The sequence below is a fragment of the Salminus brasiliensis genome, chromosome 16, assembly GCF_030463535.1.
Source record: "Salminus brasiliensis chromosome 16, fSalBra1.hap2, whole genome shotgun sequence".
NCBI lineage: Eukaryota > Metazoa > Chordata > Actinopteri > Characiformes > Bryconidae > Salminus > Salminus brasiliensis.
In genome coordinates, this window is record NC_132893.1 from 25,362,413 (window position 1) to 25,387,944 (window position 25,532).

General features: G+C 40.3%; 1 protein-coding gene across 1 annotated transcript in view; it reads left to right on the forward strand.

Annotated features, from left to right (window-relative positions):
* Window positions 1-25,532, forward strand: part of fbn2a (fibrillin 2a) — a 76,719-nt gene that overhangs the window by 37,613 nt on the left and 13,574 nt on the right. Inside the window, exons 19-51 of the mRNA XM_072659500.1 lie at window positions 1,055-1,180; window positions 3,276-3,395; window positions 4,225-4,362; window positions 5,944-5,994; window positions 6,243-6,368; window positions 6,480-6,707; window positions 6,889-7,014; window positions 8,306-8,434; window positions 8,668-8,793; window positions 9,398-9,523; window positions 9,821-9,943; window positions 11,236-11,361; window positions 12,665-12,790; window positions 13,009-13,131; window positions 13,241-13,363; window positions 13,876-14,001; window positions 15,154-15,276; window positions 15,391-15,513; window positions 15,652-15,813; window positions 16,209-16,277; window positions 16,607-16,732; window positions 17,317-17,442; window positions 17,747-17,899; window positions 17,991-18,062; window positions 18,181-18,306; window positions 20,078-20,203; window positions 20,553-20,678; window positions 20,822-20,938; window positions 21,710-21,838; window positions 21,948-22,067; window positions 23,445-23,570; window positions 25,177-25,329; window positions 25,414-25,479. Coding sequence (XP_072515601.1) covers window positions 1,055-1,180; window positions 3,276-3,395; window positions 4,225-4,362; window positions 5,944-5,994; window positions 6,243-6,368; window positions 6,480-6,707; window positions 6,889-7,014; window positions 8,306-8,434; window positions 8,668-8,793; window positions 9,398-9,523; window positions 9,821-9,943; window positions 11,236-11,361; window positions 12,665-12,790; window positions 13,009-13,131; window positions 13,241-13,363; window positions 13,876-14,001; window positions 15,154-15,276; window positions 15,391-15,513; window positions 15,652-15,813; window positions 16,209-16,277; window positions 16,607-16,732; window positions 17,317-17,442; window positions 17,747-17,899; window positions 17,991-18,062; window positions 18,181-18,306; window positions 20,078-20,203; window positions 20,553-20,678; window positions 20,822-20,938; window positions 21,710-21,838; window positions 21,948-22,067; window positions 23,445-23,570; window positions 25,177-25,329; window positions 25,414-25,479 — 4,086 coding nt within the window. The remainder of the gene's footprint in view (window positions 1-1,054; window positions 1,181-3,275; window positions 3,396-4,224; window positions 4,363-5,943; window positions 5,995-6,242; window positions 6,369-6,479; window positions 6,708-6,888; window positions 7,015-8,305; window positions 8,435-8,667; window positions 8,794-9,397; window positions 9,524-9,820; window positions 9,944-11,235; window positions 11,362-12,664; window positions 12,791-13,008; window positions 13,132-13,240; window positions 13,364-13,875; window positions 14,002-15,153; window positions 15,277-15,390; window positions 15,514-15,651; window positions 15,814-16,208; window positions 16,278-16,606; window positions 16,733-17,316; window positions 17,443-17,746; window positions 17,900-17,990; window positions 18,063-18,180; window positions 18,307-20,077; window positions 20,204-20,552; window positions 20,679-20,821; window positions 20,939-21,709; window positions 21,839-21,947; window positions 22,068-23,444; window positions 23,571-25,176; window positions 25,330-25,413; window positions 25,480-25,532) is intronic.

Sequence of the window (25,532 nt, forward strand, 5' to 3'; positions counted from 1 at the left end):
TGTCAGCATTCCTCATCCTTTTACAAAAACAAAATAATCAGTCTGAGCCTTTACAGGCTGGCCATGATTTCCACAAACATCTTTCTGATCTCTGGTAATCATTTAGTTCTGTACTGTAAACGTGGACCATCTAAGTCATCTTATACTTTCAAGAAAACGCAAGCCAAACACAATACAGTAGTAAGCACTACTCCACTTACACATATGTCCACGTTTGTCTACACCCCTTCTAATGAATGCATCCAGCTACTTTAATTTGCCACCACTTCTGATACAGATGTGGAAATGCACACACACAAAGCTTCTTCTAGTCCCTGTAGAGAAGTACTGCCAATAGAATAGGACTCTCTGAAGCAGATAAACATGAACCTCTTTGCACCATGCGCCAGGTGTGGACTGGTAGGGTATAAAGCCTCTCAGCATTTAGCTGTGGAGAAGTGGGACTGTCTTAACTGAAGTGATGGTGCTCCATCCAAAACGTTTGGAATGAGTTGGGTAGGGTGAGGTGGGGTGGTGATCATCTAACATCCTGACCTTAAATCCTCACAGCAATGCTCCAAATGTTAATAGAAAGGCTTCCCTGGTTAGCTTTTAGCCTAGCACAGAAACCTGGTAGGGTGGTGGTGTGTGTGCAGGGGGAGGGGTTATGAGACTTAGGGTTGGGGTTTTAAAATTTGTTTTACAGCCATGTTTTTGATATGACAGAAAGTATATTCAGATACTATCCAGATATAAAACTAGATACATGTTCATGCCAGATGTAAACAGACCCAAATATGGTTATGCAGCATTATGCAGTCTTGTGCACACTTCACCAAAGTTCCGTAGTACAGTATCCAGCGTGCCAAGCCCTCAATAGCAATGATAGGGACACTGTTCTTCCTATTGCAGTGAAGTTATTTTGTGTAGAAATTTATTTTAAGGTAGAAATGCTACGTAGTGTTGCTTCAAAAGACATGGTTGAATAACTGTGGAATTCTGGAGAGTATTTCTACATTATAACTGAACATGGCCTTTTGACAAATGCCTGATTTTCTGTGTTTTCTCTGTGCAGATGTTGATGAGTGCTTGGTGAACCGTCTTCTTTGTGATAATGGCCTCTGCCGAAATGTTCCAGGCAGCTACACCTGTACCTGCCCCAAGGGCTACATCTTCAGGCAAGACTCTGAGACATGTGAAGGTGAGCTGAATGAGACACTTGGTGGAAGGCACATTCTCAAATCTTGGAAAAGCTCCAATCAGCCAATAGCCTACCAGCTATCATCGCTGTGCATAATTAGTGTAATTGTGATGGTTCAACTTTTTTGAGTCAATGTTAGCAAAGTTTTTTGGATGTGCAATGGCTTTTCCTATCAGGGCAGTCCAAATGTTCTTCACATGTCTTTGCCACAACAGGAAGGCCCATTGTAAACAGTTAGTGACAAAAGGAGAAACATGGAAAAGCATCCCTGGCTTTGTCCACTGGGTCCCCCGATTTTATTGAGCAGTAAATCAGCTGAGGGCCTCCTTCGTGCTGGCTGGTGGACAGGATCCTTTAGAGCTCAGGCACTGGCTGACTGTCACCAGCGGAAGACGGCAGGATGTTTGTGTGACTAAAGCAGGAGAAGGTCTGGGGGGTGGAGTGGGAGGGACATACTGGGGCCACTGGCAGAACAGCTGCATACAGTTTAGGGCTGGATGAGGAACAGCTTACTAGGAACACAGACGTGCAGCCTTGAATAGTTCTGCAATCAGACCATGCATGTTCTCTCTCTCTCACACACACAGAACACACACACACTTATACTTCTATCTGTCTCCCACTCTCACTGTCTCTCTTTCTCTGTCTGTCTCTCTTTATCTCACTGTCCCCATCTCCCTGTCTCTGTCACTTTCTCTCTTTCTCTCACTCTCTGTCTCTCTCTCTGTCTCTCTCTCTCTCTCTCTCTCTCTCTCTCTCTCTCTCTCGTCTTTCTGGCTTGCTCTGATTTTCTGTCTGTCTTTCTCTCTCTCTTTTTCTCACTGTCCCCATCTTTCTGTCACTCTGTTTTTCTCTCTCTCTCACTTTCTGTCTCACTCTCACTGTTTTTCTTTTCCAGTCTGTCTCGCTTTTTTCACTCTGATCTTCTATCTGTCTTTGTTGCTCTCACTTTCTGTCTTTCTTCATCTCACTGTCCTTGTCTTTCTCTCACTCTCTCTGTATTTCTCTCACTTTCTATGACTGTCTCTTATTGGTCTCACTCTCCCACTTTCTTTCTGTCTAGCTCATTCTCTCACTGTTTCACTCCTTCTTTCTGTCTCTTTCTCATCACGCATTTTCTTTTTCCTCACCCACTTTCTGCGTTCTTTGTTTTGTCAAATTCTCTTTTTCGCTCATTTAAGTCTTTCTTTTCCTGTCTGTCTCTCATTCTTTTTCTGTTTGTTACATTCTTTTTGTCACCCCCCCTCTCTCTGTCTCTCTCTCTCTCTCTCTCTCTCTCTCTCTCTCTCTCTCTCTTTCTCTCTTTCTCTCTCTTTTTCTCATGGCTTGTCACTTATCTCTCTCTCTCTCTTTCTTACTTACTCCTGTTTAGTCTGGCTTCTGCTCCTTTCTCTCCCTCTTCTTCTTTCTCTCTGATTCTCGCTGTCTCATGCTGCAGTTTCGTATTGAGTCAAGCAGATAATTGATATCATGCACACAGCTCACAGTTCAGCTTTAAGGGGCACATAAACTCTTCCCAGAACTGCTCCTGAAAGCCAGACCCCTCTGAGAAATATTTATTTAAGATTCTATATTTGATTCACTCGTGCCTCACAGACACACTCACCATTTACAATAAATCTACTCAAAATCTATTAATGTGTGGGAACCCAGGCCTCAACTGCATGGATATCTGTGCTTTTTCTGTTTCCGTTTATAGAATGTGCTTTTTCTTCTGCACTTTCAGACACTAACAGCGTTTCACTGTAAAATAACATCAGATGAAACATTGAGGTGTTCTCCAAATAGCCAAGCTGACTGTATCTGTCTGGAATGGAGAGATATGGCCTTGCCAGGAGTATTTCTTCACTGAGCCCACTGTGATTTGTTTGACTCTCTCCTACTGTTTATGCTTTTTATACAGCAGCACACTGTAAATCTGCGTTCCACATGAGGTCACGTTTGGCGTTGGACAGAGTTATGATGACACATGAATACAGAGGAGATGTAGAATTTACAGGGAAAGCTACAAATTGTGCTACTCCTTTCTGCCTCTTGATCTCAGCCCATGTGCTGCCCATGAGCATGATTTGGATCTCTCTCTTGTTTATTGCAGACGTGAACGAGTGTGAGAGCAGCCCATGTATTAATGGATTGTGCAAGAACAATGCTGGCTCCTTCGTTTGTGAATGCTCCCCCGGCAGCAAAGTTGACCCAACAGGCCTCATTTGCATTGGTAATTATGTACAGATGTGCAAAGACGTACACAGTGAACTGAACATTGGCCAAAACACAACACCTAAGATGTAATAACCTAAAATAGGGTCTGTGTTTGTTTGTTTCTGTGTTGAGACATAGTGCCAGTACCTCTGTCTCAAATACAGTATACAGGAATACTGTAGCAACTGCATAGTAAGATAAGATAAGATAAGATAAGATAAGATAATCCTTTATTAGTCCCACAGTGGGGAAATTCTCAGTGTCACAGCAGAAAGGAATAGCAAGACACTCAGTTACAAAAATGTAGATAAATAAATTACACTATATACACAATATAGAAGAATTAAAAAAGCAATAACAATATTATTTACAGCAAATGACTCTTAATTGCACATGGAGGGGGGGGGGGGTATTGCACATTGCACAGTATTTTTGCATTGAGGGATCTCTGTTCCCTGAACATGTGTGTGTATGTGGTCCATAATAAACTAGTGGCCGCCTGGGATACCATAGCAACCATTTATCAAATACAATAGTGTCTTCCTAGTGACCCTGTAGGAACTGCCTAGTAACTGCCTGCAATAGGGGACCACTTTTAAGCTGCAGAACTGTTCTGCATTTTTTAGGAACAGCACTCATTTCTAAGTGCTATTAATTTAAGAGTTTTTTCATTTTTTTGATTAAAAGTTCTAAAGACTGTTTAAACATAGTTGTAAAAAGTTAGTCACAAAGATCTCTCCTCGCCCTCCAAAATATGTATAAATTGTTAGTAAATGAAGTTGAGGTCTCTTAAATTTTTTGTCTGTGTGTATTAGTTGTGTCTGTATTTACTTTGGTTTCCACAGACTCTCTGAAAGGGACATGCTGGCTCACCATCCAAGAAGGCCGCTGTGAAGTGAATATTAATGGGGGAACTCTGAGGTCTGAATGCTGTGCGACACTGGGGGCAGCTTGGGGAAGTCCCTGTGAACCTTGTGAGATCGGTACGTTTGCACAAATTATGCCTTTGACTGAAACTGATTCCTGCTCCCTCATTAGTATAATGCTGTAGAAGAGGTAAACTACTTCTGACCATTTTCAAGCTGCGTCAGCATTCACATTTGTTTCTTTAATAAGATCCAAGCCGGTTTTGTATTTATATCCATAGACATGAGAGTTTTTGTAGAAAGCCTGACTAGGATACATGTTTGCTGGTGCTTACTACAGTTATTTTTCTGTGTTCTCACTGTGTGATGAGCTACAGGTAGTAAATGCTCACTTAGGGCTCACTACTTTACCTCAAAACCTTTTAGAATGTTCTGTGTTCTGTTTGTACGGTCTTGATGTATTTTACTATGATTTATTACTAGTTGGAATGATCTAAAATGGTAGTTAGAAAGCAGCAATTCATCCATACTGTCAGCACAAACTATTCATTTTGAAACACAGAATGCTGCATTGAAGAAATTTTGTAGGCATGAAATGGGGTTTGACAAACAGTTTGGTTAAAGAACCTTTAGGTAATTATATTACACATAGTCCAAGTAATAGATCAGTCACATTCCATTGCTTAGAACTGCAAAGTATAAATGCTGTGCTGTTTCTTTGTTGATAGGCTTTAGAGAGATTTTTTTTGTTTGTTTTGTTTTCTATTTCTTTTGTCTTTTTAATTATGAATCCCTCACAGTTTTTTTTTTTTTTTTTATTTTGGGTACTTTTATTCTTATAGCTGAAATTGATTGATTAATGTTTTTGTTTTCTCTTTTTTATTCTTAATTCTTTCACCTCCTATTCATTTTCTCTAAATGTACACTGGAGTGGCTGCAGCCATGGGTGAATGTTTTTTAGTTTAGCATCCACAGGCTTTTTCAATACCCTCAACCCTCAACCACACAAGAACCATATTTTTAGAGAGGAATAGTTTCTCTGCTGTTTATACTGTCAGTGACTTTTATCGTGCTATGCCTCTGCTAAAAATAAAGCTTTTAGTGTTGTCCAGCGAACTTGCACCAATACCGCCTGCAGAGCCTTGGCAAGTGATGTGTCAGCAGTACAGCTACATCTGCGACGCTGGTCTGTAATTGAAATGGATGTCATTAGCTTCTGTTGTGAATGCATTAGAAAGCCCATTTTCCTCTCTCATGTGGTCTGACCTTATGCCTGTGCATCTCAGCCTCTGACTGCGTTTCCCTGATCATGTCATTTCTTAATTGTTTGTTCAGTGTTTTTCTCTGCAGCTTTACACTTTCGCCAGCAGTTCTCTAATGACAGACTTAACCATAGAGACCTCCTCTCAGGCCTAATTCATCTCATCAGCTCATTCTCAAGCCTGTCATGAATGCGGTCCATTACAGAGTGTGGTCCATTAAAGAGTGTTTAGTGGAACATAGGACTTAAGTTTTTTTGCCCTGGAGTTTAAGTCTTTTACAGATATTTGTCAAAATAAGATTAAAAAACTTGATGGATCCCCTTCCATATTTGTAATCTACAAGGCAGATCAAAACTACTGCACTTTTTAACTACTGTATTTTTCTATTTTTATTTTTTTACTTCAATCACTTATTGTCAGTATCCTGCATTTTCAGATGCAGTCTGTCAAAGAGGGTTTGCTCGACCAAGAGGGACCATTTGTGAGGGTAAGAGCTCAAAGGAATGTGTTCAGGTTGATTCTTATGGGCTTCTTCTGAAACAGATGTTCATAAAACTAACTAACATCTAAACGTTAATAAACTGAGTTTTAGTTTCCAGTTAATCTGTTATTACTATGATCCACTTATTTTAATCTTTGGCTTTAGGCATGTTTCCTGTAGGGATTGGGTACTTATCTGTCTGTCTGTCTATCTGTCTGTCTGCCTGTCTAATATACTAATATTGTCTTTTATAGATGTGAACGAGTGTGAGGTGTTCCCTGGTGTTTGTCCCAATGGAAGATGTGTGAACACGAGAGGCTCTTTTAAGTGTCAGTGCTCTGAAGGCCTCACATTGGACTCCACTGGACGTATCTGTGTGGGTAAGTCAACACCCCATCCACACTGGCCTATTGGATTCTTTGTTTGTCAATTTGCATATCTTGACTAAAGTATATGCAGAGTGTTAAAGGCAAAATTCCCTTCCATTTCAGACATTCGCCTAGAGCACTGCTATCTGACCTACGATGAGGATGTTTGTGTCCAGCCCGTGGCTGGAAGGTTCCGGATGGACGCATGCTGCTGCACAGTGGGGGCAGCCTGGGGGAAGGAGTGTGAGGCATGTCCAGAGCCTGGCACACGAGAGTATGAAGTATTGTGCCCCCGAGGACCTGGCTTTGCAAATCGTGGAGATGTGCTTACGGGCAGACCGGTATATAAAGGTAAAAAAGCTCATGTTCAGTCATCTTATATAAGGTTTAGTAATGATGAAATGAAAGCTGAAACAGAATACAGAGTTACAGAGTTACAGAGTTAACAGTAAATTGACATAGTATGCTTTAACAAGTGTGTGTTTTATTTGAAGCTTGGTATTTGTTTAGTTCATAATCCTTCTTTTGGCAGACATCAATGAATGTAAAGTTTTCCCAAGCATTTGTGCTCATGGAACCTGCCGGAACACGATCGGAAGCTTTAGATGCCGCTGTAATGGAGGGTTTGCTCTGGATGCAGAAGAACGCAACTGCACAGGTACCAGTTTTTTTTCCAAGTATTGTTAATTCAATTAAATTTTGAATAAAATGTTTAAATTGTAAAAACATGCTGGGTTCCCTCAGTGGTTCTTGGATTCCATATGCAGTTTAATTGGCACAGAACCTTTACATTATGGGCATTAAGTTCTTTAAGCTTTGATTATTCACAGTCACACGTTCTTTAACAAAAGTGGTTCTTTAATGGACCATCTACTGAAAGGGAACCAAAGTGGCAGCTCTATTAACCACCCTCTTGACATCTTTGTTTGTAACTGTGACCCAGCCAACATGCTCATATGGGGCTCACATGGGTGAAATGTGAGCTAGGTGGGTTTGAGGTGATGTGTTGTTACTGGGACCCAGTTGGGCTTCCCAAATAGGCCCTATCTTTATAGCCCACCCTAAACTCACATGGCTCCCATCTAGGCCTCATGTGTAGTGTACAATCTAGTTGGGTCCCATGCTTAACCTCTCTTGGTCCCATCAGCGACCCTGTTTGGACCCTGGTGGACATCCATATGGGCCAAAATGTTGACCATCGGTCTACCCACTCAGGCCCCACATGGGCATGTTATCTGGAGAAGCACCTCATGGAACCGATTTATAACCAACTCCATCACTCTCTGTCCTAAGTCCGCACCCAAGACCTATTCTACGCTCGTTTGAGGGAAAGACTCATTATTACTGGTTTGCTTTCACATGGAAGAATTCCATTCAAACCATGGATCAATTCCACAATTTCGAACCTCACTTTTCTAAAAGCATTTTTGCTAAATGGTAGGTTCTAGGTTAAACAGTTTATTGTTCTTCATTATTTTCCTTGGATTCAAACACTAAAGCACAGAAAAACAGCTTTTTCTGGAGTAACAGCATTTTACTGAACACTTGCAAAAAAGAGCCTTTCCTGTAGGAGAAGGTTTTTAGCGATGCAGGCGTTAGGTTAAAATCAGTCTCATGACAACCCCACATGCAGCACTGTGAGCGAATAGCTTCCACACACTCAAACACCGCAGCCTGCTTGAAGCAAATCCCAGACCACTGGTTATTATTTTGTTATTTATCATGAAATTAATTATTTATAACTAATTATTTAGTAACTACTTTTATTCTATTATTATTATTTCATAACTATTATAGAACTAATATGCATATTAAGTAGTTTTGAGACAGAGGAGCTGAAAGTTTAAGAGGTTAACATGTATATTACAAACCAATCTGAGATTTTACTTGAACATCTCATGTGAATATTTTAATCACTGATCAGTTTTTTTCTGTGTGTGTGAGAACAGACATTGACGAGTGCAAGATTTCCCCTGACCTGTGTGGACATGGCGCTTGTGTGAACACCCCAGGCAGTTTTGAGTGTGACTGCCTGCCAGGTTATGAAAGCGGTTTCATGATGATGAAGAACTGCATGGGTGAGTGCCACATTTCAATACACTCACTGATGTTTCAACCAGCATGATGTATAGACAGAAAAGAAAAGACTTACTATTCCTAATAATGTTCATCACTGGAATCTATTGGGAATTGTACTAGCTGAGATTGACAAACATACCTGCTTTTACTACATAATTGTGTGTGTTTCTGTATATATACAGTATGTGTGTGTGTGTGTGTGTGTGTGTGTGTTTGTGTATGCGTATTACAGACATCAATGAATGTGAGCGGAACCCTGGATTGTGTCGAGGGGGCTCATGTGAAAACACAGAAGGGAGCTATCAGTGTTTGTGCCCACCTGGCCACCAGTTATCCACTGATGAGGATGCTTGTGAAGGTGAGAACATAAGCACACAGACACACTGTACACTATGCTCTGACGCAAGCATATCATGGCTGTCGCACAAAAACCTTGTATCTCCATTTTTGCTGTTTTGCAATTTTTGACATTAATTGAATTTAGCAGAATTTCATGATGAACGGACCAACAGAAATGCTCTGGAATAATGTGGAATTACATCTTTTTACATTGACTTCCCTTGAAAGTTAGGAAGGTTTTTTTCCTTCTCTTGTAAAGTTACTATTTTGGAAATACAAGGTATTTGCATTGTTTGTAAAATTCTACAACTTAATATGTATTCAACTTAACAGGGTCATGCACTGTATTATGTTCCACACCTAGAAGATAAAGGATGTATCTCCCTCTGTGAAACTCCTCAAGCTTAAATGAAATCTCTATTGGATTAAGCCAGCGGAGGTCGGGGTAGAAACAGTGGTTTTATGAACTGACAAGGTGTTTATTAACTCAGTGATCCTTAAGCTCTTAGTTTCCTGCCCTTACGTTTCCACGTGAGTTACCATGGCCTGATTCTTCCTGTGATTTCTTCTTTTGATGACTTTAGGGAATGTGTGATGTGTCCATGTTTTTGTGCATATTACAGACGTGAACGAGTGTGAGCTGAGCACCACTCTGTGCAGAAATGGCGAGTGTGTGAACGTGGCTGGCACTTATCACTGCTCCTGTTCCTCTGGATATCAATCAACCCCTGACAGAAAAGGATGTACAGGTAAAGCCGCTACTTTAATGCTCGTCCATGAAAAAGAGACTAAGATTAAGAGTGTCTTCTGTAGAGTTTATTAGTGTTGATAAATGAATAAATGCAATCTTAAAGTATCCCATCTTTCCTCCCATCATTTATCTACTTTATCTACTAACTTCTTTACATGCCCCATGTCTTTTCTCTCTTCCTTATATCCATATAGCATTTATCTTACACCGTTGATCCACTGATCTTCACTTGCTCACCAGTTACAATTCTTTGCAGCATCATAAACTCAAACCTGTTGACCATCCTGTGTTTCAGACATAGACGAGTGCACCATTGAAAATGGAGGCTGTGACCTACTCTGCACTAACTCAGAGGGCAGTTACACCTGCAGCTGTGGCAAAGGATATGCACTAATGCCAGATCAGAGATCCTGTACTGGTAAAGACCCACAGCACCTGTATGACTTTTTCAAGTCAAGTCATTATTTCAGTCCAAGCTGTAATGAATTGAAGGCTCATTCCTTACCATGTACACACAGCATCATTAAAAGTTACAGTCTCCTGACAAAAAAGCTATGCAACTGATGTAATCTGCTTTGTTGAAACTGTACTTGATTGCCCACTCCCAGTTCTGCAGTTAAGCTAATTGGGCCACATATGATCTGAATTGGGCTGAGATAACACTATTTTCTGAATACTAAATTCATTGCTACAGGCTAATACTAGAATTTTGTCATCTTCTCGAATCCACCACCTAATACAGCCTGGCAGTAATTCATGCTGATGTAAGACCAAATGTGCACTATTTGCCTGCACTCAAGATATGCCCTTGTACAATTTAGCTTGATTTATAGCTTGATTTTCCCCCTATAAGCACATGAAAAAAGCTTTCTTTGTCAGCCTCTTCAAAAGATAAATCTCCCGGAATGACCATTGTAAATAATGTGGCTCACAGGTGTTTCTGCAGTCTTTCAAGTTCTAGCCATGCCTCTGATAAAAAAAACCCCAACAACTCTGGGGTATGATTGTGGCATCACTTTGAAAGTGTGTGCTGGGCAATGGTCATTTCTGGGAAGTCTAGAAAAATAAATCGCATTGCATTAACTGTGGTTTTATAGTAGATGTACACCAGATATCAGAGAGCCACCAACCAAGTCACATAATAGGACTAAGGTTAATAAACACAGATAAATCATCACTGACAATAGTAAACATGACAGAAATATTTTGGTTGTTTTAGAGGTCAGATGTCAGGAACTCTGATGAAACAGTACAGAAACTGCATATGTGTCCTAATCCTGCCACATCCTCTGTGTTTTAACACACCTGACACTGCTGGCTAATTATTATGTTTTTTCATAAGCTAAATAATCAGGTTTGCTGGAGTAGGGAAAATATGGAACAAAAGGTAGGTGGATACATCTGCTATAGGCCATCCCCTTGTGCTCTCCACACACTGCCAGTAGGTCAACATCCAACTGTCTGTGCTCTCTGAGCACGTCCGCATGAGTTACAGGTGCCATAACTACAGGGATTCATAGCATGTGAGTCATGGTGGGAGAATGTAAAAGGTTAAAGGCTGAATATGTTTTGGAATGTGTTCAGGTAACAGATACACTCTTACTTCAAACAAAAAATTTAAACATGGACTTGAATTTGATGGTGGAAAGGTAAAGAGCTGCTTACCAGCTGTTTCTCTATCTCTGTTTCTTTCCTTCTCTGTCCCTCCAGATGTGGATGAATGTGAGGAGGAGCCTGATATATGTGATGGTGGTCAGTGCACTAATGTCCCTGGAGAGTACCACTGCCTTTGTTACGATGGGTTTATGTCTTCCATGACACTGAAAACATGTATTGGTAAATATAAATTTGAGTTTATTGAAATGGAATATTGCAGACAGACAGATAAAAATAAAAAGACAGACAGTCACAGACTAAAAGGCACTATGCAAGTGTGCTTTCTTTACAACTAAACTAAAAATGTGACAAACAAAACAAGAAATGTTGAAAACACAGCGCAGACTAGACACAGGACTAGGCCAAGACAAAGAGACAAGACAAAGAAATAAAGGGACTACTTATACACAGCAATAGACTAGAAACACCTGGGTTTGATAATGAGGGGGCAGGGCTACAAAGGAGACACAGCTGGAAACACTATAAACCAGGTGAGGCAAGGGCAGAGACAAGGACCAATACATAAACAATGTAGCACACGGACAAGCAGATGGGTAAACAAAGGAACAGAGACAAAGATAAGAACGAGGCTGCCCTACCTCCCAACACAAAACAGTACCCATCACAGGGTCTGGATCAGGGAGGAAAACAGGACAGGGGTATGGACAGAAGAGTGAATAAGGACGTGGACTGGAGACTGGACAGGGGCATAAACAGTAGACTTGATCGGGACAATGGACAGCAGACTAGACTGGAGAGCGTACTCGGCTCAGAGAGTGTACTGGACAGGGCAATGGACAGGAGATAGAACTGGTGCATGGACTAGAGATAAGACTGGGAAATGGACAGGAGACTCGGCAGGGGCATGGACTGGAGATTGGACATAGGCACAGACAAGAGACTCAACAAGGAGACTGGATAGAGACAATGGACAGAAGACTGTACTGGGCGCAGAGAGTGTACTGGACAGGACCATGAAATACACACTGACAAGGTCATAGACAGGAGATAGAACTTGGGCATGGACAAGAGACAAGACTGGGGAATGAACGGGCATTTACTGGAAATTGGACATGGACATCAATCAACGGGACACTGAATAAGTACAATGGAGAGAAGACTGTACTGGGGCACAGACAGGACCCTAGACTGGGGCATGGACAAGATACAGGACAGGAAACTGGAAGATTGAAAACACAGACTCCACAAATAAAAATCATCTAGACCTAACTTTACTTATGCACACATTGCGCTAGCATTCCTTTTACATTCTTTAAGAAGTCTAATATCAGCCTGGCTTCTTTTTGTCCTACTGTACATTCCTCTGTCAAGACTGTCAGACTAAAAATAAAACTGACCCTAGATCAGGCCATTCTCTCTGCAGCATCTGTCAGCCATACTTAGCCGAGGCTTCATTTTTCTGCTGAGTTTCTTGACGTGGGACTTGGAGGAGGATCACTGAGTGCTTGTGTAATTTTTCCAGATGTGAACGAGTGTGAGCTCAATGCCAACATCTGCATGTTTGGAGAGTGTGAGAACACCAAGGGGTCCTTCATCTGCCACTGTGAGGTCGGATACTCTGTGAAGAAAGGCTCCTCTGGCTGCACAGGTGAGATCTGACGAGTCTGTAAGGTTAACTTATGGACAGTATAACTTGCATTGCATTAAGCTGACATACATGTGTGGTAAGTGCAGTTTAACCATAATAATATTGTAGAAATGTACCGCAGGGTGTTGATAAAATGCACTCTCAGGATGTATTATTTCTTTCTAAAATCTGTAATAGTTTATAAGGTGTGATACATTTGTTTTGTATGTCATTGATAGATATTGATGAGTGTAAGGTTGACGCCCACAACTGTGACAAGCATGCTAGTTGTGTCAACGTTCCTGGAAGCTTTAGCTGCTCCTGCAAGGAAGGATGGATAGGAAATGGAGTGAAATGTGATGGTAAGCATTATCTGCACAACCTCAGGTGCAGTTTCAGTTGAACTAAGATATAGCTATGTCAGAAATATTTACTTGCATGTATCTAACCTGACCTGTTTTTCACTCTTAGACCTGGATGAGTGCATCAAAGAGACCCACCAATGTAGCCCTGATGGTAAATGTGTAAACACGCCAGGCTCTTTTCGCTGTGCCTGCTCAGAGGGCTTCAAAGGAGATGGCTTCACTTGTACAGGTAAGATAAACACAAGGACACACTAAGAAAACGGGGTATTATACTAACATGCTCCAAAAAAGGTTCATGGACCATTTCATAATTTCATAGTAGTGGAACCCTTTTTTGGTGCTATACAGAACATTTTTAAAGGTTCTGTTAGGAAACCATATAAAAAGGTTTTCTGTAGAACTATTTCACCTTATAAATAGCCATTTAAGCTTTCAAACAGAAATCAAGTCATTATAGTTCTATATAGAACCATTGCCTTTAGAAGATCAATTTAGCTGTTTCCAATCCCTACCCAGTGGCTAGGACTTCATATGATGGGGAAGCCACCAGTGCACCACATTTAAGAGTTTAACTATTTATTATCTGTTCATTTGTGTATTTATTTATGTATGTATCTATTCATTTAAAAGTGCAATTTCATCTGTAACATTTACTAAGAGTCCTCCTGGTGCACACATACTGTAAGTCATAAAGAACTGACTGTTACTGTACAAACGTATTATCTCTGACATTTCCCACAGACATAGATGAGTGTGCTGACAGTGCACATATGTGTGAAAATGGCCAGTGTCTGAACATCCCAGGAAGCTACCACTGCGAATGTGAGATAGGATTCATTTCAGACCCTGATAGGAGAACCTGCCAAGGTGACTCTTTCAACACACACACACACACACACACACACAAGCACACATATACTCAAGCACACATATACCACATCTACAATTTATTCTAATGTTGATTTCGTACACAAAGAAGAAATGATATTGGAATTTGTATGTACTCTGCTAAATCAAGGCAGGTGTTGAATGTGCAGTGTGAAGAGAGTGATTATTGATAAAGGAGACTTTGTTCCATTAGCCCCTATATTATTAAACAACATTACACAAAATCTATAGCAAGCATAGCAAGGTCTCTGTTTAGTATTTAGGGTGTGTACAGTTGGAACTAAGCCTAGGGGACTGTGTAAGACTGTGTATACAGTGTCATTGCAAATAAATGAACAAAACCAAATGTATATGATTACCTTATCTAAAATTAAATAAATACATATAAATAAGTAACTATCTGTATGACCGAAACAGGAAGCCTGATGACATGGTGTCTTGTCTTGAAGAAGCAGCAAGTATGATATGTTCATAACATGTCTGGGAGCTTCTGAGTGTTGTTTGAGTCTTGTTTTGGCAGCATCTCAAGGCTGAAACTCCCTTCTGACAGTATTGTTCCCACTGGTTGGTCATCCAAGTAGAACAGTGTCACTAATCAGAGAGACACTGTGGCAGAACTATTACAACAGATGAAAAACATGTCTGTTGTATAGATGTAGCAATATTTAGTGTATCGATCCTTAAGTTTCTCTTTTATCTCAGCGCAAATCACTCGAAACACTGAATTAAGAATGAGTTTTAAAAAAGGGGGGTTTTGGCTTGTCATTTTTTTTTCTTTTTCTCCCTAATTGGTACTGCCAGTTAACCCATCTGTTCTTAAATCCCCCTAGCACTATTACTGTTCCTAACACTAGGTGGGTAAGGACACATGTCTCCCCTGATACATGCAAAGCCAGCTACCACTCAAACTGCTGCTAACTGATGGGCCCCCAGCTCCACCACACCAGCTAACAGACGCCTGGTGTTAACAGATGAGGGGAGAAAACGCCATCTACTCACTATTTACTTGTGCTCTTTTGGACTCCAGCCACTTATGGAAAAACGTTGCTGAGCAACCCAGAGACCCTAATAAAGTAGAGTTGTAATCATGACTTTATAATACTGACAATGCAAATCGGTCATGTGTTGCAGATATTGATGAGTGCACCTTCCAGGACATCTGTGTATTTGGTTTATGTAAAAATCTCCCTGGAGCATTCCGCTGCATCTGTGACGAAGGCTATGAGCTGAACAGATCTGGGATTAACTGCACAGGTACATGTGTTACTTACACTTATCGCATCCAATTAGAAAGACCATAACATTTACATTATATTACATTTATCTGGTGGATGGTTTTTGTGATGTGATTTCTGTGTTTCTCTGCAGATGTTGACGAATGCTTGGACCCCATAAACTGTGTGAATGGACACTGTGTGAACACACCAGGCTCTTATGAATGTAACTGCCCTACCAACTTTGAGCTGAACCCAACTGGAGTTGGTTGCGTTGGTGCGTATTAGATACAGTATAACACTTTGGGTATTGTTTGTTTAAGGTAATGTAAAGCATGCATACATTGTATGTCTCAATAATAAGACATGTTGCTTTTCTGCCTTAGTTTTACTGTCCTTTCTCTCTCCATCTCAGACCCCCGTGTAGGGAGTTGTTTCCTGGAGGTGGTGACCCGTGGCCGAGGTGGGCTGGCCTGCAGTGTGGAGGTGGGTGTTGGAGTCAGTCGCTCTTCCTGCTGCTGCTCTCTGGGCCGAGCCTGGGGGAACCCATGTGAAGCCTGCCCTCCTGTCAACACCTGTGAGCTCTCTATTAATCTTTTTCATTATTTTACTGAAATTACTAACTCCCCAGTTCATCCCAAAAGTATCTAGAAAACACAGTTCCACTTTATAACTCTCTAGACCAAGAGTGTCAAACTCAATCAGGCATATTTAAAAAAATCTCAAAAAAGCCAGGGGCCATCGAGCATGTATAATTTTACAATATCAATACGTTTAGGTGTATCTCCTCAATAGAGTCCTATTCTATTGACAGTATTTCTCTACATGGACAAGACAAACTATGTGTGTGTGTGTGTGTGTGTGTGTGTGTGCATTTGCACCTCTGTGTCAGGAATGGGTGCAACTTAAAGTAACTGGTATCATCATGTAAGGTTATGATTATACTACATAAACAAACATTTTTGTTTGTAGCGGACTACAACACACTGTGCCCAGGAGGAGAGGGATTCAGGCCGAACCCCATTACCATCATATTAGAAGGTAACCATTCAGGCACATTAAAATAAAAATAATATTTGTCAGTAATGTTGGTAATTTAAAAAACTGCTGATTATATTTCCTGAAATGCAGACTGTTAATTTGCAGATGGTTTGGAGTTTTGAAATGCTGGACAGCATAGCCATCTCCTGGTGCTTACAAAAAACATCAGTATTTAAACCCAGATGTAGATGTTCGTAACATGAATAGTACTGTAATCCAAGCCTTCTCATTTCAGTGTCTGAAGAGGCCTGAGGTGTCCTTTGTTTTGCATGATTGGCATGCATGTCTGCGAGTCCAAAGGATGTTGATCTGTCTCCTTTTCCTTGCAGACATAGACGAGTGCCAAGAGCTTCCTGGCCTGTGCCAAGGTGGAAACTGTGTCAACACCTTCGGCAGCTTCCAGTGTGACTGCCCAGCTGGCTACTACCTTAACGCAGACAGTCGCATCTGTGAGGGTGAGTGAAAGTACACCACTGAAGCGTGTGGGTAGAAGAGAACCAGGCCTCATAAGAACTGACGTTTTGACCTTTTTAATGAATTGTTGCTTCTTGAGAAAACTTTTAGGTTTATTTAGGTTTATATTCAACCAGACTGCCACAAAGGACCCAGCAGGTGTTAAAGCACATCATTACCGCATAGTTCTGGCTTAGCAGCATATTTGTCAGTGTTGTTTGTTAAATAGCAGAGGCACACTACAGGCACTACAGTCCCCAAGCTGGAAACCAAGACATGTTTTTGTTGAATGAAATTCAACTCTTTCTTTGCCAGAGAAAGCAATAATCATTCACAATTTTCAAATCCAGACTTACAAGAAGTTAACAAGTTAATAAGTCCCAGCTCAATCCCCTGTTCAAAGCTGAGCCAAATGCACAGTAACATGTCCACCACATTGCCCTGTTCTAACTTTAACTATCTAAAGTTTAGCCTAAATGGTTATTAGACCTATTGTCCATTCATACAAGCAGGCATTATGGTGCTAAAATGTTAAGAGAGATTGAATAATCCAGAGATGCTTCATTCCATTTTTTTGTGGTTTCAGATATTGATGAGTGTGTGGTGAATCCTGGGATTTGTGGTCCTGGCACATGCTACAACACACTAGGCAACTACACGTGTGTCTGTCCTCAGGAGTATATGCAAGTGAATGGAGGCAATAACTGCATGGGTATGTGAAAATGCATTTTTGTACAGTTGAATGAGTCGGTTCTGTATGTTAAAATAGTTTATTTTGTGGTCCAGCAACTGCTCTACTCAACAATGCTATATTTTACAAAGTACAGTACAGACTTCAGTATTTTAAATGTAACAACCAATTTAACAACTTAACAACCATACAGACATAAGATGTTTGGCCTCCATTACATGCCTTGGCTTGTCTTTTGCAAATATAATTTTATAAGACCACCTAAAATATACTTCATCAGTAAGTTTTCCTATTTCGTAAACCAGAAAATCATTGTTTGTTTTAGACATGAGGAAAAGCCTGTGCTTTCGCAACTACAACGGCACAACTTGTGAGAATGAGCTAGCCTTCAACATTACACACCGGATCTGCTGCTGTGCCTATAACATGGGCAAAGCCTGGAACAAGCCTTGTCAAGCATGCCCTAGACCAGGCACTGGTGAGTTCAATAAATAAGCTTTCAGCATGATCGATATTTTAATACTGACTACACAGACACACACGATTATAACTACGTACTTTTTCCTTAGAGGGTTTCCGCACTCTTTGTGGAAATATTGTACCCGGCTTTGAGATTGACATTGAAACTGGGAAACCAGTGGGTAAGATAAAACTTTTTTTCATTTTCCATCAAAATTCATTTGAAAATTGATATTTTACATTGACAGTGGTATCATATAGTATTCAAAGATACTTTAGGAAGTTTTATCTTCTGTTCAGATATTGATGAGTGTCGAGAGATCCCAGGAATCTGTGCCAGTGGTGTGTGCATCAACCAGATTGGAAGCTTTCGCTGTGAATGTCCAAGAGGTTTCAGCTACAATGATGTGCTACTCATATGTGAAGGTTTGTAACCCCACTTAACTATTAAAGGAAAACCTTGCTCTTTCTCAATTTTTTGTCATTTTAAAGCTATCTCAGAGCACCAAGCTATATCTGAAACAGAGGGGCTATAAATTAGAGCAGTAATGCTTTGCAATAGTATGAAATGTTAATATATTTTATTCACAAATGAAACTCGATGTTAGTTTTGGATCCATGTTAAATGTTTATCAAATATTTATCAAATGTATCTGTAATTACCAGCCTGCTGTCTGTTGCCTTCTTTTGTATTTAAATCTCAGTGAAAGGCTTGTGTCTGCAGTATGTAGTAGTCTGTAACCGCATTATACTATGGGTTAGTGGTTGTGTAAAGACAGCCACAGTTCAAGCCCCGTTTCCCCCTTCTCTAAATATTAGCTCACTGTCTGTTTGTGTTCTGCCCAGTCCGCCAACTGGGATAGCAGTGCAGCACCACATGTCCTGTCAATCTGCATTTAGCTTTTGCTCACAGGGCCGTAACCCAATATCCTCTTGTGGTCACAGGGTGTTCACCCTTCAAACAGAACTGCAGGGAGCACAACTAATTTCCCTTTTAAATCTCTACAAACTATATGCAGGAGCCCCTGGTTAGGGCTTGACAGCAGAGCTTGTTTGCTAACAGTGAGCTGGTGGTGTTTGGATGTCTCCCGGAGCCCAACATAAAGCAAACTAATTACAGCTCTTTGGGGCAAATGAGGTGGATTCAGTCGGCGGAGGAATAAAACTGTCAGAATAAGCACTATAGAGGCCCATAAAGACAAGCAAAACGCACACATGAACAACATAAATATTTGGTGCTGTCTCACTCTGCAGATGGCAGTTAGTAAGTTAGCTAACTCTGGTACAGAGTATCGTTGCTCTTCTAGAGGAATATTTTTGCTACATTTTTGCCAGACTGTTCAGTAAGATGTGTGGTTCGAGCTTGTCTACAGCTTTTGATATGACTTACAGTTTCTGTGTAGAATATTCTGATTATATATTTGATATATTTTATTTGATTCTGATAGGAATTATTATTTTTGTATGTCACAATTTTACAGTTACACAAGTAATACCCAAAATGACACGTGGGCTACCACAGCAACCACTTGGTGAAACACTTGCAACCACCTGAAAGATAATGGCAAACATTTGAAATGCCATAGCAACTGTTGTCGCAACTATAAGTACCTTTGCAACCACTTAAAATACCACAGAAATTACCCTAGCAACCACTATAAAACTTCTTAGCAAAACTATAACTATGTGGCAACCACCTTGGGCACCCTACCAACCACCAGAAATACGATAGCAAACATTTGGTATACCATTGCAGCAACCTAAGAAACACCTTAGCAACATCATGACACCTACCTAGCAACACCATAACAACCACCTGGGACACTTCAGCAACCACCAGGAATACCAAAGCAACTGAAAAGCAGCAACCACTGCAAAGCGGTTTTAATCTGTTGACCACATAGCAACAGCCTAGCAACTGCCTGGAAGTAAGACCGATTAAAGCTGTGCAGATGTTCTATTTTCTTCTTTTTACTTATTAATGTCTTGATTACTTTTGTTTATACTAAAAAGTAATTGTGTAGTGCCATATCATTATGAATCATCATGATGTTAAAACATAAAAACGTAATTTCAATGCAGAAGATGCATATAATGCATTTTTTCACTATGGTTTAAAATGTTTCTTGTGTTTGTGTGTGTGTGTGTGTGTGTGTGTGTGTGTGTGTGTGTGTGTGTGTATGTGTGCGCACTGCAGACATCGATGAGTGTAGCAGTTCAGAGATCTTATGCCAGAGGAATGCAGACTGCATCAACAGTCCAGGCAGCTATCGCTGTGAGTGCTCAGATGGCTTCAAGCTCTCACCAATCGGAGCCTGCATAGGTGAGCCAAACTCATGCCGAATGCTTAGCACCCAAAGCTTGTTTATCTTAGATTTTCTTCCCTCATAGTCATTATTGGGAGTAATCGGGTGTGGATCCATGTACAAGACGATAGGGTTAAAGTTATGGGTATTAAGGGTTAAAGGTATGAAGTATTAAAAATTAAATACATAAAGTGTCATCCTTAAAATAACTGGTATCAGTAGTATTAGCAAAGTATTTGTAATGCCTGTGGCTAGTCTCTCAGTCCAGAGCCACTGCTGTGATGTCGACTGCTTGTTTTCCCAGTGTTGTCTGATTGTGTGTTTGGCAATTTTTATCTTACCTTCTCTCCTCACACTTTTGGACAGACCGCAACGAGTGCTTGGAAAATTCTAACCTCTGCAGTCATGGCAAGTGCGTGGACATCCCGGGCGGATACATGTGTACTTGCCACACTGGCTTCAAGGCAACCCCCAACCGCAAGATGTGCATGGGTAATGTAACAATTCTTATTTTCCTTTATATTGAAAATATTAAATGTGTTAATGAGAAATTATCAAAAAATGTACTTACATTCAACTGTATGTCACAATATTATTTTTATAATGAAAATACATTTTTTGTGTCCTTCCTGTAGATGTTGATGAGTGTGTACATCAGCCCTGTAAGAACGGCACATGCAAGAACACCGTGGGGTCCTACAACTGTCTTTGCTACCCTGGCTTTGAGGTCACTCTTACTAACCAATGTACAGGTAAGATTGGGACTTCTCGGGAGCTGCATGGTTTGTTAGTGGCTTACAAGGCACCCCAAAGTGGGGTCACCAGCAGACCTCAGAAAATCCATTGCATGCACTGAAAAACGAGTGTCATAAAAAACCTCACTTGTATTTAATTCTTAATAAGGTGCTACATACATTATATATATATATATATATATATATATATATATATGCCTTTGGTTCACAGTTCATTCTCTGTAGCTTGATTAAACAGATTTAAACACAGTGGACCAGATTTACAGAAGGCTTCTCCAGATTCACTGTGTGTGACATTAAGAGCAAACATTTTTACAAGCTATTGGTGGCTATAAGCTTGACGGTAATATTTCATGAATGTCAACTTTATCTGAAAACTGTTAAGCGGTGCCAGAAATATTACATATTACATTTTATGCTTAGATTTAGTGTCATGTGGCATGTCTTCATCAAGTGCATCTTAATAGAAACACAAAGACTGCATCCCAAACTGCACACTCCCACACTAAATAGTGCAGTAAATGATAAACAGTGAATTCTTTAGTGTTGTAAGATGTAGAAGTGTGGTTTTAGACAGAGCAAAACAAACACAATCAGTGTAGTAGATAGGTATAACTGACTGACAAATGTAAAGTTCTCTAGCATCTCTTTATAGCAGAAAAACAAGACCTCATACTGAACGATTGTAATAGACAAATGCACAGAAATGCAAAATGACTTTTACAAAAATATGAATGTCTGCTGGTCTGTGTTGCTGTCTGTTGTCAGATATTGATGAGTGTTCAGGTCCGTATGGTCAGCTATGCAGAAATGGGCAGTGCATCAACAGTGTGGGTTCCTTTCAGTGCCTGTGTGAGGAAGGCTATGAGCTTACCCTTGATGGGAAGAACTGCGTGGGTATGTTTTATGCTGCTCTTTTCCATTGTCTTACAATTCACAGCACCTTTCATTAATGTTCAAATGTGTCAAAATATCTGTGCTTTGCTGTCATCCTTGATGGTTCTAGATGTGAATGAGTGTCTAATCCTACCTGGAACGTGTGCTCCTGGTACATGCCAGAACATGGATGGCTCTTTTCGCTGCCTCTGTCCCAAGGGATACACTGTGCAGAACGATCACTGCGTAGGTATGTGTCCCACTTTTCCCTGCCGGTAATGTCCAGCCAACATCACACAAACATGCTTAAGTCTTTCAGTTCTCTGCTCAGATGTGGAACTGCAGTGTTTATACTGTGCAAGACATTTCTAGAAGGATGATCCAAATTTAAAGTTGTGCTGACAGTTCAGCATTTTTGTTGAATTTGTTCATTGTGCTTGACTTTGATCAGAAAGAATCTTTGTTTATTTCCATCCAAATTCTGAGGTCAGTGAAATGTGTTGAAATGTTGATGGTGGACAAATGTTTCAGTATGTTGAGATCTAATAGTGATACATTATTTCTCTGCCTCATTTTTTGGGCTGTTCTGAAGACACATGTAAATAGTGACCTATAAGCATGGGTCCTTTTTTAACCTTTTGAACACTAGGCTTAATGGCTTAATATACTTACTCATACATGTTAAATGTTATTATGCAGTAACTATTTTTCATCAGTAACTGCTAATATCTGTTTTGAGGATGAGCAGTTGCAGAGTGGTTTAAGTAACATAGAAAAAGGGCAAGACTCAAGGAATATATGAGCTTACCCTTGATGGGAAGAACTTATATATATATATATATTAGCACTGTGCAGCAGTTTCAGGCACTTTTTTAAACCATTTATCTCAGGATTAGGTGTTTTTGCTTGTAGAATAATCAACTCACAGTGTTGTTACGCAGTGACATTTATACATCCCAGAATTACGATTATTTTTGCATGTACAAGTAAAAAGCGTTTGATGAACGAAGCTTGGATCTAGGTTTTTCTAGATGCCCCCAATTCTATCACCATCTCACCGGATTAACCATAATTAAGCATTTGCTAAACCAGGTGTTGGAATATATATACTGTTATAAGTAGCACTACACTCCTATGAGGAAAGATTTGGAAATGTTTGTAATATGTAACATGAACATTCACCTCATATGCTTATCAGTGCTTCTTGTCATTCAGTCATACAGACATAATGAAATGCCATTTAGCCTGTTAACCATTAAAAGTTAAGGCCTTGCCCACTTCCAGTTCAAATCTAAATACAGATACAGATGTTTTGAGCCCTAAACAAATACAGAAACAGATGCAGTTAATGGCAGTGCACCCTTCTAATTGGCTTTGTGTTTAGGCATGCCGTTCTCCAGTGTCCTCTGTTATCCAGCCTGACGCTGATGTATCCATCCTCTTCCTGCAGTTCATAATCCGTTGAATCTTTCTCCGCTTCTGTGTCTAGGTCACATAAATACTTGTGTTTTCTACCCCTCTCGGTTTACACTAAGAGCAGAGGGGAGCTTTTCTCTGTGACAGAGTAGTCTAAATACCTCTCCGTTTGGTTGTGACGACTAGCTGCTCCACTTTCTGACCCTGCCAGATGTAAACGAGTGCGAGGAAGACCCTAACATCTGTCTGTTTGGCTCCTGCTTCAACAACCCGGGCAGTTTCGAGTGTGTGTGCAAACCAGGCTTTGTGCTCTCTGAAAATGGACGCCGCTGTTATGGTAATTCAGCCGACTTGTCACTCTGATTTAAACAAATGATTTCAACATGAACGTCTTTTATGAGAATGATGAAGTCACGCTTTGGTTCACACTCTTTCAACCATACAGTCAGGTCCATAAGTATTTAGACACTGACAATTTTCTTAGTTTAGTTTCTATTCAGTGCCATGTGAACATATTTTTAGTCATTATCCACCACACCTATCACTGTAGAGTTTATCCTGTTACGTCTGTCAGCAGTCACATCACACTGGTAAACACAAGTGACCCAGTTCCACTGGTAGCCCATGCAAACATAGCCTCCACTTGACAGATGATGCTTCTGATTAAGATTCTGCATACTCTAATTAATCTTGTTTTCATCTGTTGCAAAGAATGTTGCTGTACTGGGCAGGCTTTTAAGATGTTTTCTATTAGTCTAATCTGGCCTTTCTGTTCTTGATTGTTAACAGTGGTTTGCATCTTGAAGTAAACCCTTTGTATTTAATACATTACTAAATCCCCCAAACATTAATGTGTTGCTTTAAGAATTTATCAAATTGTTGATTTAGCTCTTTTTAAAGTTTATGCTATCTCTATGATAGGTTTGTTTTAATCCAGGCTAATGATGCCCTTTTTCACTTTCCCAGTCACTTTTTGGGACCTTTTGCATGTTACGAGTTCCCATGGACAGCTACAAAATTCAACTCTAGATCTCCTTAATTTGTCACGAAATAACAAAGATAACAATCTTATTGCCCAATTACTTTTAACAGTTAATTCAAAATGTACATTTTTGTTCAACTTGAATTAAAACTGAAAGTCTACACTTCAGTTACATTCAAATCCAGTGAGGTAGTGTACCGTAACACAATATGTTTAAAAAAATGGTCACTGTCCAAATACTTATGCCTGTACATATATTAATTTGCTGTTTGCTGCATTAATTGTATGTATATATATATAGCACTGCTAGTATCAGCATTTTGTCCATAGATGGTGTCTATGTGAAGTGCTGCTTTAAATGTGTCAGCAGTTGGCAGTCACGTTGCATTAAATCAACCTCTCTTAATGCCGCTATATCAGTAAAGTCAATGGTGATAAACAAAGCCATATGTGGGGAAAGCCATACTGGTGTCTAAGAGAAATACAAAGTTTAGTTACTTGTTTTTATTGGTGGATTTGATATAAGGGGCGTCAGCAAAGATCTTCAGTCCCTGCTAGACTTCTTTGGTTAACCAATATATCATGTTTTGCTGAATTAATTCATGTACATTTCTTAAATGGCACAGCAAGAGTTATTAATGTGTATTGTTTCCTTAAAGAATACAGTACCACTGTGGTATTTTACATCAGCAGATATTGCATTCTCATCCAAGCACATGCAAATACATCAAAATGTTTGCCCATGCTAATCAGTTGCATGCTGTTGATGTGGCACATGGATGCTAGGTTGAAAAATACTGAAGCCTTCCTTTAAGATAAGTACAGAGGTACCATTTGGTTAAAGCATTTAAGCATTCCTTGGGCCTCTCTAATTCACTTACTCAGTTCTACTGTCACATGCTTTTCATATATTGAGTTGAACCAGATTTAAGGCACCATTTTTGCCTTTTTTTTTAAACAGACACAAGAGTCAGCTTCTGCTTCACCCGCTTTGAGAATGGCAAATGCTCCATCCCGCAGGCCTTCAACACCACCAAGGCCAGGTGCTGCTGCAGCGCTATGCCCAAGGAGGGTTGGGGTTACCCCTGCGAGCTCTGTCCCAGAGAGCAAGACGGTGCCTTCTCTTTCTCTTTTCTGTAATAGACTCACATGCTTGTATTCAGCATTTATTCACATGTTAATTCTTGCCCTGCTTTAGCTGGATTTCGTGACCTCTGTCCCTTCGGTGTTGGGATCATTCCGGGCATTGGAGACACCAGCGTAGGTAAGGGAACCAGTCCATTAAAGACAATTGAATTCTGTCCAGCAGATGGAGCT